This window comes from Artemia franciscana, chromosome 7 (assembly GCF_032884065.1).
Source record: "Artemia franciscana chromosome 7, ASM3288406v1, whole genome shotgun sequence".
Taxonomy (NCBI): domain Eukaryota; kingdom Metazoa; phylum Arthropoda; class Branchiopoda; order Anostraca; family Artemiidae; genus Artemia; species Artemia franciscana.
Window position 1 is genome coordinate 42,332 of NC_088869.1, and position 19,658 is coordinate 61,989.

The following is a 19,658-nucleotide window of genomic DNA, read 5'->3' on the forward strand; positions in this document are numbered from 1 at the left end:
GCTATAGGGTTCTCTGATACGCCGAATGCGATGGTGTGATTTTCGTTAAGATTCTGTGACTTTTAGGGGATGTTTTCCCCTGTTTTCTAAAATAAGGCAAATTTTTTCAGGCTCGTAACTTTTCATGACAAATACTAAATTTGATGAAACTTATATATTTAAAATCAGCATGAAAATCTGATTCTTTTGATGTATATTTTAGCATCAAAATTCCGTTTTTTAGAGTTTCGTTTACTATTGAGCCCGGTCGCTCCTTACTAAGTTTGTTACCACTAACTGTTTGATACAAAGGAAAGGCATTCCTCAAAATCTAGAAGGAGGAGGGGTGGCAAAAAAACTACGCGGCATTTGCCTCTCCCCTGCCAATTGATATTCCTATGTCGAAAGAAAACATTTAATTTATATTTATTTTTTACATGACTAATTCCAGGCTGTAGGTTTCCTAAGCAATATTTCTGTTGGCCGACAGGAATTTCAAACGAAAGGGGGACGCACTCTGTCCCTCCCAACCACTCTATGACTTCAGTATAGATGACCACACCTTGAAAATCAGAGCTATTGTTATGAGAACGCAAAGGACAATTATTGACATTCGGGTCAATAAGGATTTTAGAATATGATTCAAAAACGGTTTACGGTTATTGTTATTTTAAATCTGATTCTAGGTTAATCTAGGAGTTATTACTTCACTTATGAGAGATACAAACTCTTTGGTTTTTAGCCATCCCTCTTGAGTCCTGTTTTCGGGCACCGGCACATGTTTGAGACACATGTTTTCAGCCGCACGTTCAAGACGTGTTTCAAGCAGGTTTGGTAAATATTTGTTTTCAGGTTCTTCATGTTCATCCCAGCGATAATTTAAATGTTTTCATTTACGGGCTCCAAGCGTGTTCGACACGGGTCTGTCCAACTTCGTATTGGGTGCGGAGTGACCTGAAACCAGTGATTTGCTCTAGTCCTGAAATGTTAAATTTGGAGTGTTAATGTTCTGTATGTTTTGTCACGTCTTTGCTTACTCTTTATTTCTACTGTTGTAGTGTGCATGTAAGCAACGTTTGAATTTTTACCCGTGAAAGGGCGTCCTATTTTAGATTAAGTATTGTTAGTAATTTGTGGATACCTTTACGACATCTTTGCTTTGTTTTGTTTTCTATCATTGTACTCTATCGTATTCCTGTTTTGTTTACAGATCATTCTATAAACAAATAAAGAACATTCATTCATTCATTTTTTCAAATAAATAAAATAATATAAATATTATAATTTTAAGCTCAATACAGATGAGGAACCCGCCCTTTTTTTAAAGCTATAAAAGGAAAGGAAAGCTTTTTAAAGTTTTCTTTTAAAACCTCCCATCTGCATTTTTTTTTTTTTTTAGTTAAAGTATAGTGGGGCAAAGAGAAGTATCCTGATGTTGAGTTTAACACAGATGAGAAACCTACCCTTGATAAAGCTCAATTGTTTGCACTCACAGGCTTGACACCATAGCGGCAGAAAATCATGGTTAAAGGAGGAATACTGAAGGATAATTCCTTGAAAGGGTGAGTTCTTACCCTATGTATTATAGCCATAATCACTTTTTTGGCACCGTTATTTATTGTGATTTAGCTCTGGACTAGAACTTTTACTTTTCCTGAGGTCATAATAATTTTGATGATTTAAAAACTATCATGAAAATTACAAAATCTGAAATCTCACAACGTCAAACCAGCTATTTTCTGGCCATTTTTACTGACAAATTCAGACTTTTTGTATTCTGGATGGAGGGAAAGCATGCGCAGCGGTAAAAACAATGAAACAAAAAATGAAAAAAAAAAATACTTAGAAATTACACAAGTTCTAGTTTCAGAGGAGGATGTTAGACTTTAAGGGCCTGTAGATATGCCTGATTTAGGTTTGCATTTGATCTGTTTTACTGAAGAAAAATATACCATGTCAGATAAAAATATAAAATCTGTATAATTCATGAATACCTTGGACGTAATGTGTAATGAAAATATATCATTATTATTATGGGTTGACTCGGAAAACTGAGTTGATGCTCAGGCCAAAAACAAACCAAAATTTATTGGGTAGTAAGGATAAAAACGCCTAGAGATTCTGTTTTTCTAGAGACTTCTGGTAGTAAAATTAGGGTTTTCATTAAGGATTTCAACTGTCCATTGTCCTCGTGCCAAACTCTGTGCACTATATTTGAGGGAGAGATTTCCTTTGTAGTAACAAGGTTTTCGCCTTTTTTTTTCTTCAGTCTTGAGACCAACACCTGCATGCTTCAGACCAGGTTGGGTAGGCTTGAAAGAAACGCGTCCCTTAAAATGGAGGTGAGAGTCACTCACCACTTGTCAGCCTTTAGCAGTAAATGACAATCAGAACCAGTTCTAGTAAGGAACTTTTTTCATCGTACCTTTTGCTCCTCAAGTTTCCTTGTACCATGGTTGGCACTTCATTCATAGAAAGGAGTTGCTTCCAGACTTTATTTTGGTAGTCAGTACTAGCTACCGGCAGTATCCTCCACAAAATACCCAGTCTCAGGACCAGATACTGGACAGGAGGTTCAGTGGTAGAGGATAACCAAAATCAGCAATAGAGCATATTTGCATCTATAACTCACAGGTGCACGACGATAAGCTTATCAATACCATCCCCAAGATGTACAATATGTTTTGACGAGAACATTTTTTTTTTCAAGCTTAGTTTCAAAGCTAATTTTGCTAGAACTCTTCTCGAGGTTTATAACAAAAAAATAAGAAAATTCCAAGTTATATCTCATCTACAATCTTGCAAAAATATTAACCGAATGCATGGCTTTGTTGGTAAATTTTTTCTTAGAACAAGGCTCATACACAGGATTTTTGTGGCAGGAGGGGGTTGACCTCTTCACAGGCAATTTCGAAACCTTTGTCTCTTTTTGATAATGTATAAGATTTTTTCTTCTTTGAACTTAATAATAACTTTAGAGAAATAATATATAATATTTGAGGTACATCAGAGCTTTATTTGTAAATTTCTCGTTGGGATAAGGGAAGTTTACATTTGTTCTTCTCTTAAAAATTAAATATGAAGAGTCTTTTTCATTTGTCTTTTTTTAACATGTCCTGTAAAAACTTCAATGAGTAGTAAAAAAAAAGGAAAAAAAAAGAGCCGATTGTGGGCAAATCATGTTGAAAATATCAGAAACTACTAGAAAAATCATGCAAATTTCAAATGTTTGGGGTTGAGGGTAGGATGACAGCGTGACGATTATAAGGCTGATTTGTTGGTAGATACTGGTTATCTTATAACTCTGTGACACTAGATCAAACTGGTGGTTCTGCTCTCCGTTTCTAGGCTCTTCAGCCAAGAAATGCAGTGGGGTCTGGGGGCCATCCATCCTTAGCTTTCGCTCACCCTTTCTGCTTACCTTTCCCAGGCTTCTTCAGGTACCTAATAGAGCTGGATTGACTCAGACAGAGTTGCGCTACTGACTTCCGTCAAACACCAAACAACCTGTAAAACACCAGGAATCGAACCCCTACTCTTCAGACAAAAGATTCCATATCCAGCGCGCCAACCCGTATGCCATCGTTAGCTAAGCTGAGACTTGTTGTCAATTTCAGTTAGTTTACTGAGTCTCCAAATAACACTAAATTGTTTAACATTCACAAATACAACACAGGCTCCTACCAATGAAAAACCTCAAACAGCCCCATAATCCTCTGGCTTATAAATTTATGTTTCTCTCCTTCAACACCTTCAACACCCTACACCCTAGTTACAGACGAATCAATATATAAACTGCATCTTAGGTAACAATTTCATTTGCATCTTTCCACACCTCAAATCATAGACTATTTCATCAAAATTGTTTAAACTGAATTTAGCCGAATTTTTATCTGGCAGCCACTTCCTTTCCACAGAAAATGTCATCTTTTTTCGTCGCGCATTTTTTATTTTTTATTTGCTCTCATTTATATTATAATATCTTTTTTAATATGATATATATTATATGTTTTGTATAATATATTTGCAATAATATATTCATTAATTTATATTGATACTACTATTTATTATGCATTTATTTTGTACAAATATGTATGCAAATACATAGACTATTTGAGACTCATAGACTATTTTATCAACATTTTTTACTGCTTAAACTGAATTTAGCCGAATTTTATCTGGCAGCAACTTCCTTTCCACAGAAAATGTCATCTTTTTTCGTCGCGTAATTCTTTTTTTTGCTCTCATTTATATTATAATATCCTTTTATTATGACATATTATATGTTTTGTATAGTATATTCGCAATAATATATTTAATAATTGTTATTGATACTATTATTTATTATGCGTTTATTTTTATACAAATATTTATGCAAATACAGTTTATACTAATTTATTGATTATGTACTTAAAATAATTTATGCACTCACTATTAATTTTGTATATTTATGCACTTCAAATTTCTTTTTTTTTATCTTAGCTAGCTCATCAAAAGAGTCTATAGACCCATCCTCCTATGAACAAGGTTTATACAGTTTTAATAACAAGAGTTGTGATTCATAATTTTAATAATTATGATTTTAATTTTAATAATCCAACCGAGCTGGAGGTAGTTTCAATCCACTAGGCAGATTGTCTACATAAATAGCACAAAAAAATTGATATATTCAGTCAGCAATTTTTCAAAGCTTAAGCAGTTTTGAAAGGAAAAGGAAATGAGGAATGCACTAGAAGCATTATGAAGCCAACTGCTTACACAATATATTAAGAAATGTATCCATGTTTGGTGATTTAGCTCATGAATTGTAAAATATCTAAATGTACTTTATAGTAACTGTTAAAGACAGTGTTATGTTACTATTTGTGATTGTGCTGAGGAAGATTTTATTGGTGCAGAGTTGTTCAGTATACATCCTCTGAGTTGATAAGAACTATCATATTATCCAACTTATTATGAACATAATTTTAAATTGTAGGCTGATTATGAAAAACAGTGCTATGGTAGTATTTGTGGGGGCTGAAGAAAATATTTTGGTACTGGGTTGTCCAGCGTGTATCTACTTAGTTGGTAATAACTATAGTATTATTCAACTTGTCATAAATATATTTCTTAAATTGTAGGATGACTAGTAATGATGGTATTATGGTAATGCTTATAGGTACCAAAGAAGAAGACATTGCCACAGAACCAGCACAGAAGCCATTGTTTATGGAGGATATGAGTGAAGCTGAATTAGCTTCTGCAATGGACATGCCTGGTGGTTTAGAGAATTTGGGAAATGCGTGCTATATTAATGTCATTGTCTATTGCTGGAAGAGTGAACCTGAGCTAAAGAATAGCATTGTTGATTTCGCGAGGTATTTTCTTGTTTCATTAATTAATTGTAATATTGAATTGGTTAATTCAGTTATTGGCACTATTTGACTTATTCATATTATTACTCCCCAAAATAAAGAACACTATAACCATATTCACCTGTTATAACAAACCACTGCAGTAATTAAGATAGGGATTGATAAAATATTATTGTGCAAAATTTTAATGTGCAAAAACAAAAAACAAACAAATTTTAAATAAAAACAAATCTTAATATTTCAGCTTCTCATCCGGAAACCTTTATCAAGGGGAAAAATTATATAAATAAAAAAAACTAACATGAACAAAACATGAAAAAGAAAACAAAAAAAGATAACGGCATGAACGGTATACCAAAGAAAAAGACGAAAAGAAAAGTCGCATTGAAATAAACATCCAAAATCACGATACAAAGCATAAGACCAGAATGTCTGCTATTGTAGAAATTTTTTGTCTCATTTAATCTTCTGAACGGAATCATCGAAATACAGTAGAAAAATTCTACCTTCAAAAACTGAAGAAAATTGTAATGACAAGGTTGAAAATACTTTTTGCATTTCAACCGTTTCGCCGTGAACGAACAGTGATGTAATTTCGCCATTTTCAGAACTCGCAGCTGAAGTTGTCCAGAAAAACAAAATTGTTTTTCAATGTAGAAAATGAAAAATTTGAAACCACTCCTTACATTTTAACTATATTTAGTAAGTATATATCCTGGGGTAGTAAGTGGATTGATCTCTGCTTAGCAATGTGGAGCCTGGGCTTCATCCGAGCTGGCGCAGAATTGGGCGATAGGCTTAATACCTGCCCCTGTAAAAAGACCTGGAAGCTGAAATGTTTACAAATTTTTGCCGCCCTGAACGCCGTCAATAGCCCTGGAAGATCAGTATAATTTATTTTCTTTTAAATATATTTATATATTCAAAGGTTCCATTTGAAATCTTGCGTGGATCTTATTATATTTTGTCGGAAACTCCTTTTTAATGTTGACGGTCATTAACTAACGTCTTGTTGAGCGCGTCATCTACAAATGCTAATTTACCCCGTTGTATAAGTTGGGTACAATCGATCCTGTAAAATTATTATTTAGCCTAGTTAGGGAATTGCACAGCCATGATTTTTCTCGAAAACAATGATATACGTTTTCCCCTAATAAAAAAAATTTGAGAACTAAATAGCCAAAATTAGAAATTAATAGTGCTAGATAATGTGTAGTAATCTGTTTAAAAACTAAAAAGTAATACAAAAAAAGATTTATAATCACAAAAGCTTGAGAGGAAATATCGCAAGCAATAGTAATAGATAATTGAAACTGATTAGCCTAGTGTGTTTGTTAAGCCTTACTAATAATTATATAGGATCAAGGACAGTCATAAATAAAACCGGATTCTTAAATTGGACAAATGGAAGTTTATGCAGCCATTTATGTTATAGAAATGCGCCAAAATCGCGAATTCAATAATTAGTGCCAAAGACATCCCTATACAGTTATATCATTTGGAAAAGTAGAAGGCACCAGTAAAAAAAAAAAAAAAAAAAAAAAAAAAAAAAAAAAAAAAAAAAAAAAAAAAAAAAAAAAAAAATATAGCATGGATGAAAAGTGTAAGCTATAAACAGCTTATAACCGTGCCTTTCCTTTTAAGGTTTGATTGTCAGGGGAATCGAAATTTTTATTGTTTCAATTCTTACGAATGAAAAACATTGTCAGTTTTAAGTAATTAGTTTTGCTTTTTTTTTTTCACCGTTGTACGCGTCAACATTGACAAAAATGTGGTTAAGCCCTAAATACTTCATAATTCTATGGCAATAAAAAGTATCTTTGAAGTTGTTGGTATCAGATGCAAATAGACCTAAAAGGGATCTAGGTAGCTAGTGTAATAATATATTTTTCACCGCCGTCAGAATCTGCCACAAGAATATTTTGATTTGCCATTGAAAATATTTGTTTTTATGGAAATCACCCTGGTACCACAAAATAAATGGGTACCTAGAGAAATCTGGGGAAGGTACAGGAAGGGTGTGCGGAAGACAGGATGTATGACCCCAATGTTTCCTGGCTGTAAGGCCATGAGATGGGATCAGCACCGACGGTAGGGATTTTAAAATGTAATGTCTTATTTCTCGCCCCTTTTTGTTTTACCCTACTTCAATAAATAAAATTTTCACCGCCATGAAAATCTGTCACAAAAGCATTGATGTGGTATCAAAAATATTTCCTCTTAAGAAAATTACGATTTTAACTTATAGTTTTATTAACTTATGGCTAAACCCATAGTAACTGCAGTAGTAGCAGTGTGAGCTCTGGCTAATACATCTCTTTTTTTAAGTGAAGGATTTGGCTTTGAGCCAATCAGCGGTGTTATATCTGCAATGAAAGATGTATACAGTAGACTCGACAAGAACAATAATGCTCATCCAATGCTACTTGTTACGCAAATACTGTCAGCGTTTCCTCGATTCGCTGAACGGGGTGAAGGAGGTCGTTTTGCTCAGCAAGACGCAAACGAGCTGTTCCTTGAACTAATGACGGTCCTTAAGCAAAAACTACTACCAATCAAAGCCGAGAATCAAATCAATACATATTTATCTGTGATTGATCAGTATTTCGGTGGCTCCTTCAATTGAAAAATACTGGATGTGAGGAAAAAACCGTTAAGACTGATACTGAAGGCTTTCTTCTGCTCAGTTGTTACGTTTCCTAAAAGGTGAAGTATCTCGAGAATGGAATTAAATTGAAACTCAATGAGCATATTACAAAATGATCCGAAATACTTGACCGCTATTCGGCCTATGAAAAAATGTCGCAAATTAAACGTCCACCTTCGTATTTGACACTTCAAATGGTGCGTTTTTTCTACAAAGAAATGGAAAATGTAAAGCCAAAAATCTGGAAAGATATTAAATTTCCTATTCAACAAGATGTATTTGATCTATACGCTGATGAACTAAAATTGAAATTAGCTCTAATGAGGAAGATTTTTAATGATAGTGAAGATAAAGAAACATTAGAAGCAAAGAATAAAAGAAAGACGACCAAAAACGAAGAAGAGAAGAAAGAGAAAAAGACGGAGCCATACTCATTTCCTGACGATTTAGCATCAAATAGTTCAGGTAATTTTTGTTTTATTATTGCTAGGTGTAGACTAGTAAACACAGGAGTAACAATATTATAATTTATAGTTGAGTGAATCGGGATAAGTTCGACACTATTAACATGTTTTTTCTCTTTAACTGACTGTTGCGATTTTTTTTTTTTTTTTTTTTTTTTTTTTTTTTTTTTTTTTTTTTTTTTTTTTTTTTTTTTTATTGCAAGTATCCCATATCATCTATCGACCTTGTTTTTCAAACTGTGTCTCATATTATTGAAATTTCTAATTTTCACATATACTACGCGTATGACCCATCACCAGGTCTCAAAGTCGGTGCAGTCCGCGATGTTGGGCTAACCCCAGCTTGGGGGGGAGGAGGGGGGGTTGTGACATACCTAGTAGCTTCTAGCTTTTTAAAAATATGTTAAAAATAATATGACTTCACCGTCTTAAAGGGCATTAAGGAATCACTATAAGTCCATAAGCAAACAATATTTATCTCAAACTGACTGGCATCAAAAGGTCAGACCATACTTTTTTTCTGCCACTGCGGGGTAACTCCGACAGTGTTGAGCTTAACCAATAGATAAACGTTACAAGTATCTTAGCCGAGGTGCACGAATCACTGAATGTAATTGATTGCTTGTATTTTAAAAAGAAAAAACATCACACAAAATATGGTTTGACCTCAGATAAAAAAAAGTGACTCATAACTGTTTTAGCTTACGTGTATGGACATAAAACAAAGATCTACTGATACTTGCCAGTGACTGCCTTTTACGAAACAATAACCTATGGATTTGGGGTATTTCAAATGGTCCGGTTCCCACTAACTTGACTGGTCCTGCAAAAATGTATTTGTCTGCATAAAAATGTAAATGTATTGTGACTTTAATTTTTTTCACGTCAGGAAAGTCTAAAACCCTTCCTATGTACCAACCTTGTTCATCATTCCTGGCATCGTATCTAACTGTGTAGCAATCATTTAGCTTGGGAACAATCTTGTGCTTATCGGGTGTCTTCTCGCCATCACTGTCGCTTTCTTGAATAGTATCTTGAACGCTCCGATCATCCTCGTCAGAGCCAAGTTCAAGGCTGATATTTGATTCGCTATCACTTGAGTCTCTATTTGCTTTCCTCTTGGGAAGAATTTGTTTTTCGATTTCACACCCTTCCCGTCTGAAATTTTTTCTTCCCTTTGCCTTTTGCTTCCAGATTTTCTTCCCTCTCAAGCACCTCTAGATGTCATTTTGATGTTATCACTTCTGCCTCTCTTGCAATTTCCTTCAGTTTTTCTATTCTTGAGACTGATGGTTGGTCGGGCAACTTGATTGAGTCAAGAAGAATCTCTTCAATAGTTTTGAGTGGTTGCCAAACAATTTCCTTGGACTAAGGGTAATAGAAACGGTAATTTTTTCTAGTTCAGTGTTGACAGTAGTTGTGACTTTAGATGTTGCCTTCTTTTTTTGTTCCTTTTTCATTTGTGCAAAGTGTCTCAACTTGACAGATTCAAACTAGTTATGGTCAGTTACGGATGGGCTTACTCTCATAGGAACGCTCAGATTTATGATTCCAGTTGCTTTGAACGACTTCTCGATCAGACTTGGACTGAGATAGGAATCCCAATAAAGTAGAAATAGCTTTAACATGTTCTTTTTTTAGTTTTCTTTTTCTTCTTTATTTTTCAGACGTCATATGCAAACCCTCAAACAAAAATACATACAACTATATATATATATATATATATATATATATATATATATATATATATATATATATATATATATATATATATATATATATATATATATATATATATATATATATATATATATATATATATATATATATATATATATATATATATATATATATATATATATATATATATATATATATATATATATATATATATATATATATATATATATATATATATATATATATATATATATATATATATATATATATATATATATATATATATATATATATATATATATATATATATATATATATATATATATATATATATATATATATATATATATATATATATATATATATATATATATATATATATATATATATATATATATATATATATATATATATATATATATATATATATATATATATATATATATACAGTAGCAGTAGGTTTAGCTGAGTTGTGATAACGGTAATAGTAATGGTAGTACTTTTAGCAATGGTGGTAGTTGTAATACTCGTAACAGCGTGCAAATCTTGTCTTTTCGGTCAATTGCTCATTTCCCTTATCATTTCTTGAAAGCTCCAAATTAATATACTCAGTCATTCCTGAGTTGTGTATTTTTGAGAACCCTTATGCACATTATTCAACACTCTCCTCGGCGTTCTTCAAAGACTCTTCTGAATGCCTTCCATCTTTTTCAAAGGTAAAGGTAAAAAAAGCCCATCATTCACAATAACATATATGTAAACAATGGCAGAATTAGAAGAATTATAGGACCATCTCATCGATGAAAACCATATGTCCCCCGATGAACAACTTACAACCCTTTTCCCCGGGTTATGGGGGATTCCTTCAACCAAGGTGGAACAGCTATATGACCTATGGACTATTTTGAACAAAATAATTAAATCAAAATTTCAATTTTATGTATTTGGGGAAATGTAAAGTGGAAGGGGGGAGGAGAAGTTACCTGAAAGCCATTTTTAACCCTTAAATATGCACTGAAGCTTTGAATTTCCAATTGAACGAGCTCTTTCGGAGTTAAACGACCACTCCTTACATTAAAATCTTATATATAAAAAATGGATAATTTACAGCCATAGCCATGAGGAGTGCAGGGGAATGGAGGGTTGGAATTACCGGAGACATAAACTCTTGACCTTTCAACTATGTTGAACAAAATCGCCATCTGGAAAATCACATTGGAAATGTTTTGGGAAAATAACTGGTTGAGGGGGGCTGCTAGTTTCTACAACATTGTTTATACGAAGTTCCCTGTTGAAAAAATCAATAGTAAAAATATGAGTTCACTCTTAGTTTAGATACAAGTACAGTTTCAGGTGGGGAAAACTAAGGCCTAGTTTCGTATTTCCTTTATAATAGCAGCCCAGATTTTTCTAACAATATGAACACCGATAAATATATACTAACTGAAAAAAGGGTACTATCATTGTAGACAAAGATGTAGGCTACAACGTTATTGAAAATTATATTGTGGACAATATAACCTAGAAGCAGTTGTTTCAAGAAATAAGCCTAACTATTCCAATCTCAATAGAAAAGTTAAGTCCCTTACCTTGTATCATTAGGGTAATTCTATGGATTTCTAGAAAACAGTAGGGCTAAGGTTATTATGTATGCAGATTTTCAGCATCAATCAGAGTGTTGACTCCTTAAAAAGCTATTGCCCTTTTGCTTCCTATTCAAAGATTGAGTCCTGCCCAACATTGTTTTGTGCAGACAACCTTGTTCTTGTTGCCGACTCCATGCAATAGCTTATAGATGCTCTTAATCTTCTGCAGGCGGTAAAAGCCAGGTCTAAAGTAAATTGGCAAAAATAATGTTGGTCAAACCGCTAGTGCCATCTAGGCTTCTGGATTTAATTTAGGGTTTCTGGAGCCCATGTCGAAGTTGTTAGTAACTTCTTCTTTCTTTGATCTGTGATTTTGAATTATGGCTCCGTGATCGTAGACCTGGGCAGCGGAATCATGAAAGCTAAGTCTATTGTAGCAAAGCTCAATGCCATCTGAAGATCACCCAAATTTCTAGGTGCTTGAAGACGTATATATATATATATATATCGAGTATATATATATATATATATATATATATATATATATATATATATATATATATATATATATATATATATATATATATATATATATATATATATATATATATATATATATATATATATATATATATATATATATGTATCGAGGGTTTCTGATGGGACGATTTTGTGGGTAATGAAGGGTTACTTGCCTTTACTCTCCAAGTTATATTATCATCGCATATGGCCAAGCAAACTCTCAGATAGCTTAGCTATCTCCTTTGGATGCCTTTGATAGCTCCTGGTAGAATTATGTACAATTTGACCTCTCATCTCATGGTTGATCACGCCCAAGTGGTAGATCTCGGACCAGATGGAAGGACAGCCTACAGAATTTATTTGCATGGCTGATATTGCTGCTGTCGAGGCAAGGCTTATAGTAGTAGATGTGCCCACCTGGACGAGAGAAGTAGTTACGCTCTCTACGCCGCATATCATGTGACAGGATCAACAAGTCAAGTAGTTCAGTTAATACGTCAGAATGAAAAGATTCTAAACAAAATGGTTATAAACAAAAGTAACCATCAGTTATAAGGGGGGGGGGAGGCTGTAAACACCACAACAGTGAATCTTTAAGGTATTATTATGTAGGGATTATTATTATTTTGGGATATTTAAGGTTCTGAGCTCTGGGGCTTAATATTGCAGAAAAAATACTAATAGAAAAATAGTTAAAACTAGACCCTGACATAAAAGATATATATATATATATATATATATATATATATATATATATATATATATATATATATATATATATATATATATATATATATATATATAAATATATATATATTAAAACATCTTTTTAAGAAGATTTTAAAGATATCCACTCTATATTAATAATTACAGTCTCTTTACGGTTGTTGAATCAAACTATCTTAAATGTTAAGAAGGCAAATTACCGTACGTAGATACTACACAAATAATCGAGCAAATAATAGTATTTGAAATACATAGTGCTTGATGACTAGCCTTTTGAACAATTAAACAAAAATAACAAATTCTTTCATCTGAAAGTAATGAGCAATATTAAAACGAATAAAAACTATTTCGTATACTCGGAGAGGGCTGTCCCCGCCTCAAACTTTGCTCTTTAGTCTAAAGTCTTCAAGTTATTTAAAGTACTTGTCATTCGTATTCATCAGCCTTTTTATTTGAATAATCCTTCTTGATTATGACAAAAAGTCAAAAATCAGTTTTGTTCAAAGAGTGAGGGCCTGAGGCTATGACAGCCCCCTTGTATACATAAATGTTTCCATTCACTTTTAAATTTAATGATTCTTCTTACTTTTAGTTGAAAAAAGTTTCTTTTTACCTAAATTTTGACCGTTCCGAATCATTTCAAGAAATCTCCTTCTCTTCCATTACTCCCCCCTACATAATTTGTTTGTGGAAAACTACCCACCAAATCTTTACTTTTCAAAGTAAAATCCCTCACGATAGAATATCTTCTACTTCAAAGTGAGTTTTCTGGGGCTGTCCTATACGCTGATGGGTATATATAAAAAATAAATATCCATCTGTGATCTTTCTTCTGGCAAAAAATAAATATGCACAATTTCATAATATTGAAGGTAGGAACTTCAAAACTCCAAAATAAATTTTCTGAAATGTTGAAGTTCGTGCTGTGGTTTCTATTAAGGTCACTTTACTTTTGGCCTACCCACCCCCTTTTTTTCATAAATCTTGTGAACATCTTTAGTCTCTTAGATTTTTTTGCGTAGTAGTCCAGGACTTTTAGCTCAAAAAAAGGGTCAAAATCGGACAAAATTGAAATATAAGCGAAAGTGGTACTAAAATTATCAGAAAAAATTCTGTACTGCATGCTAAAAGTCCCTATAAATCCGAGTGGGGCGAGTACCCGAAAAACAGGGGAAAATTGGGAAAACTGCCGAACACGCCCGGAAAATTGTTCAAATTGAGTTTTCTGGGGCTCTCCAATACGCTTATCACGAAACTGATATAAAAAATTCAGTATAGAATAAAAGTACTAAGGAAAACGAGGGGAACAGGGGGAAGAGGGGAAAAAATTTAAAAATACAGGGTAGGGGTAGAAAGCACTTTGAAATATGTTTTCTGGGGTATTTTTTTCTACTGATCCCGAAACTGACATCTAAAATGAAATAAAGAAAATCAACACCACCATAACGGGGAAAAAGGGAAAAGAGGGAAAAAAGGGACAATTGAAGTCAGGGTTAGAAATCAGTTTAAAAAGTGTTTTTGGGGTTTTTCTATTTGCTGTTCACGAAACTAACATCTAAAATGAAGTTAAGTAGGTAGGTAGTAGCCTACACTTCTATCCACCTCCGTAAATAAAATCTAAATGAGCTGATATAGTATTCGAAAAACACGTTACCAACTTAATGAAAAGGCATCATCTCGTTACCAAGAAACTTGAGTCTCAACAGAACCAGAAAATATGAGTATGCCCGTCAAAAAGTTCATAAGAAAGTGACGATTGCATAAGTATGAAAGCAGATCTTTCAGGCATTTTTTGGAATCTGATAACTTTTAAAAGTCTGCCCGACTACTGAGCTGTTAATCCAGTCAGTATCAAATTGATTTTCATTTAGTTCAGTTAAAAAAAAAACTTGTAATATTTGGATATATTTTAACAAGAAAAGAAAAATTTCGATAAACAAAAATTTTGTATTGATTGAAGGTGAGATTAAAAATCTTAGCTTGCAATTTGAAACTTAAAAATAGAAACTTTTAAATATATTCCGTCTAACTTCTGGCAGTAAACTGAAAAAAAAAAGTTTTTTTCCTACTAAAAGTAACGAGTAACATAAACACTTAAAACAAACAGATGTTATTGCATATGTGAGGGGAATCACCCCTCCTCAAGGACTCGCTCTGCATGCTGAAGTTCGCTTTATAACTTTTTTTGCTTTACTGAAGTGTTTCTTTATAACTTTTTTGCTTTACTGAAGTTTTTCTTATATATATATATATATATATATATATATATATATATATATATATATATATATATATATATATATATATATATATATATATATAATCAACCAATCAACCTCCACCTCATAATGAAGTAAAATACATTCGATGGCCATTTCTTGACGACATTATTATAGAGTTCCGAAAAGGGAGAAAATAAATTTGGCAAAAGAAACATGATTTCAAAGATAGGCTATGTAATATTTATCCGAGGAAGGTGTTTTTTGTGATACTGAGGTATATCAAGACTAGTGATGATAATAGATTTTTTATGACACTTGGTACCTACCAAGTGACATATAGCGATCGCAAATTCTGTCGGTCTGTCCCAGTTTTGCTACTTTAGGCACTTATAGGAAAGCTAGGACGATAAAATTTGGCAGGCGTATCAAGAACCAGACCAGATTAAATAAAAAATTGTCGTTTCCCCGATTCGACCATCTGGGGGAGGGGGACTGGGGGGACGGTTAATTAGGAAAAATTAGAAAAATGAGGTATTTTTAATTTATGAACAGGTGATCAGATCATGGTGAGATTTGATGTATGGAAGGATATCGTGTCTCAGAGCTCTTATTTAAATCCCCATCGGATTTGGTGACATTGGGGTGGGGGGCTGGGGGGGGAACATAAAATCTTGGAAAACGCTTAGAGTGGAGGGATCGGGATGAATCTTGGTGGGAAAAATAAGCAGAAGTCCTAGATACGTGATTAAAATAACCGGAATGGATCTGCTCTCTTTGGAGGAGTTAGAGGGGGGAGGGTTAATTCTAAAAAATTAAAAAAATGAGTTATTTTTAACTTACGAAGAAGTGATCGGATCTTATTATAATTTGATGTTTGGAAGGATATTGTGTCTCTTAGCTCTGATTTGAAATCCTGACAGGATATGTTGATATTGGGGAAGTGTTGGGGAGGGGGACCTAAAATCTTGGGAAACGCTTAGAGTGGAGGGATCGGGATGAAACTTGGTGGGAAAAATAAACACAAGTCCTAGATACGTGATTGACATAGCTGGAACGGATCCGACCTCTTTGCGGGAGTTGGGGGGGAAGGGTTAATTCTAAGAGACATAAAAGCAAATGAGGTATTTTTAATATACGAAGGAGTGATCGGATCTTGATGAAATTTCATATTTAGAAGGACCTCGTAACTCAGATCTCTTATTTTAAATCCTGACCGGATCCAGTGTCATTAGGGGGGGGGGGGTCGGAAGTCTTGGAAAACGCTTAAAGCGGAGAGATCAGGATGGAACTTAGTGGGAAGAATAAGCACAAATCCGAAATCGTTACTGACATAACCGGACTGGATCCACCCTCTTTGGTGGAGTTGTGGAGGGGGGAGTGTTTCGAAAAAACTAGAAAAAATGAGGTATTTGTAACTTACGAACGGGTGATCAGACCTTAATGAAATTTGATATTTAGTAGGATTTTGTGCTTTAGAACTCTCATTTTAAATCTCAACCGGATTCGGTGACAATGGGGGGGAGGGTTGGAGGGGGAAACAAGGAATTCTTGGAAAATGTGAATATCGACTTATCTTACGAATGGGTGATCGGATCTTAATGAAACTTGATATACAGAATTTTGTCTCAGATACTCCATTTTCAATACTCCATTTTAATGTCTCCAGATCTGGGGACATAGAGGATTAATGGGGGAAAACAGAAATCAAAAATTTTGGAAAACGCATATAGTGGAAAGATCGGGATGAAACTTGATGGGAAAAATAATCATAAGTTATAGATACGAGATTGAAATAATTGGAACGGATCTGTTCTCTTTGGGGTAGCTGGGGTGGTTAATTTGGTAAAAATAGAAAAATTGAGGTATTTTTTATTTAAGAATGGGCGACCGTATCTTAATGAAATTTAATATTTAGAAGGAACTTCTGTCTCAGAGCTCTTATTTCAAATTCCAACCTGATCTGTTGACATTGAGGGGAGTTGGAGGGGGAACCAGAAATCTTGGAAAACGCTTATAAATGTTGTAGATACGTGATTGATGTAACCGGACTGGATCCGCTCTCTGCGGGGGAGTTAGGGGGTGGGGTTCAGTGCTTTGGCGAGTTTGGTGCTTCTGGACGTGCTAGGACGATGAAAACTGGTAGGCGTGTCAGGGAGCTGCACAAACTGACTTGATAAAGTCGTTTTCCCCGATTCGACCATCTGAGGGGCTGAAGGGAGAGGAAGAATTAGAAAAATTGAGGTATTTTTAATTTGCGATTGGGTGATTGGATACTTAATGTAGCACGGGAGTAAAAGCTAGGTTTTTATGACAAGAGATATTACTTTATGGTAATAAATTTCAAAAATCTTTGCCATTTCTTCTGCCTCCACTTCATTTAATTGAAAAACACGTTACTTACTGGTCAATATTTCAGCAAGTATCAGTTTGTGGCCATTAAAAAGATTATAAAAAGGTGACGCATTTGCAAAAATGCGAGGATAGAATTTTGAGAATTTCTTTGGAATCTGAGCCCTGAATATCTGTCTTCTAAATGAAAAATATATGTGACATAAGAATTTGGCATTTATTTGCAATTGCTAATTGTGTTAGAGAAAGAAACCTGGAAACAAGGTTTGATTAGTCTTAATAACGTGTGTATATTATATTTAGGGCCAATTTCTCCATTTCTCAGGTAATATCACTGCCTAGAAAAGGGATAAATGTTTTCCCTCAACTTCTAATGAAATTGGCAAATAGGCCTATGATTTTGAAACTGGCACTGAATACAAACTGGTATTAATTAAATAAGAAAATAGTTTTTCAGCTAAAAGTAACGAGCAACATCAAAACTTAAAACAAACAGATATTATTACATATAAAAGGGGAAATAACTCCCTCCTCGAGGCCTCGCTCTGTAAGCTAAATTTTGCCTTAGAACTCATTGCTTTTGCTTGACTTCACTTTTTTCTAAAGTTCGCTTTAAAAAAAGCTTATTATTCTAATTAACCACCACTATTTTTTCAGGAGTCGATCTTAAGGAATCGAGACAAAATTTTAAACAGTTTGTAGTAACATACTGTAAGTAAAGAGCGATCCGGCTCAATAGTAACCGAAACTCTAAAAAACAAATTTGGATACCAACAGATATATCAAAAAAGTCAGCTGGTTATGCCGATTTCTAATGTATAAGTTTCATTAAGTTTTACCCATTAGAGGCTACGAGCCTGAGAAAATTTGCTTAATTTTCGAAAAATATAGGGAAACACTTTTTGAAAGGCAATCTTAATGAAATTCTCACCATCATATTCATTGTATAAGAAAATCCTACTTTAGAGGTATCAAACTCCTAGCTGCAAAAATGTGGAATTTTGTATTTTTTTGCCGGAAGAAACGTCACTGATGCGTGTTTTTTCTTTTTGTATTTTTTGTTGTTGTTTTTCCAGGGGTGATAGTATCGACCCAGTAATCCTAGAATATCTTGAAAGGGATCATCCGAACGAAATTTCAAAGTTCTAATGCCCAATTTTAGTGAACAGAAAGATTTGAGGGTGGCTAAGCCCCCTTCCCCTTTTTATTCCCGAACCATCCAACCAAAATTTTGAGATAGTCATTTGGTTTATCTAAGTTGAAACGGCCAACAACTATGCCTCTAGAAATAAAAAAGAACCCCACACAGTCACAGGAGAAAGGTCTTTAAGTTAAAAAATGCGTCTCTTTGCTTACGCATAGTATCTGTTTCTGGGAAATATGTATAGATTTTCGAGTGGGGGGAGAGGACGAATTTTCTCCTTTTTTTCCACAGGGGAATTCTCCGTAGAGAGAAAAGTTTCCAGGGGGTGAACTTGTCAGGGGAAATCACACACTATTGGAATTTGCCAGAATTCCTATCCAAAATTTTTTTTTAAGTCTTGTTTTCTCAATTTAGACTCAATTTTACGCGTGGAGTTGTTAACGGTAACTATTTTTTCAGCGAGTATATTTTCAACGAGATTGAATTCTTAGAGAATATTTCTGACGGATGGGGAAATTACCCGTGTAGGAGGAGCCAGATTTCCTGACATTATTTAGGAAAAGACCAGAAATAAAATGAAAAAATACAAGTTTTTTCAACTAAAAGTAAGGAGCAACATTAAAACTTAAAACAAACAAAAATTATTACGTATATGAAGGAGATTACCCACTCCTCGACATCTCAGTCTTTACACTAAAGTTTGAATTTTGTCCCAATTTCTGAAGAACGATTCCTGAAACACAAGAGGCGTTTAATTAGAACAATATGAAGCTTTTTTAAAAGTACCAAAGAACTGAAATCTACATAATAATCTGGATCATTCGATATATCTATCAATGTCAAAATTTCGCTTTTCAGATTTCGGTTACTATTGAGCCCCGTCGCCCCTTGCTTATAGTTTGTTGTCACGAACTGTTTGATTAAACTTAAAAAGACTTGATTTGTTTTGAATTTTGCATTAGGGAGCCCTGAAGGCTTGAAT

General features: G+C 33.8%; 2 protein-coding genes across 4 annotated transcripts in view; both read left to right on the top strand.

Moving 5' to 3' along the window:
* The first annotated feature begins 210 nt into the window (after positions 1 to 210).
* The window catches only part of LOC136028695 (uncharacterized), a 105,379-nt gene continuing 85,931 nt past the window's right edge, over positions 211 to 19,658 (top strand). For 2 of the 3 annotated variants that reach the window (XM_065706524.1, XM_065706526.1), the window contains exons 1-3: positions 211 to 1,541; positions 5,141 to 5,339; positions 7,665 to 8,448. In XM_065706524.1, the coding sequence (XP_065562596.1) occupies positions 8,136 to 8,448 (313 nt within the window). In that variant the 5' untranslated portion in view covers positions 211 to 1,541; positions 5,141 to 5,339; positions 7,665 to 8,135. The remainder of the gene's footprint in view (positions 1,542 to 5,140; positions 5,340 to 7,664; positions 8,449 to 19,658) is intronic. The other variant, XM_065706525.1, reaches the window with a different exon arrangement.
* Positions 1,501 to 7,962, top strand: LOC136028657 (ubiquitin carboxyl-terminal hydrolase 14-like). Its single transcript, XM_065706481.1, has 3 exons — positions 1,501 to 1,541; positions 5,103 to 5,339; positions 7,665 to 7,962. The coding sequence occupies exons 1-3, from the start codon at positions 1,501 to 1,503 to the stop codon at positions 7,960 to 7,962; spliced, it is 576 nt and encodes a 191-aa protein (XP_065562553.1).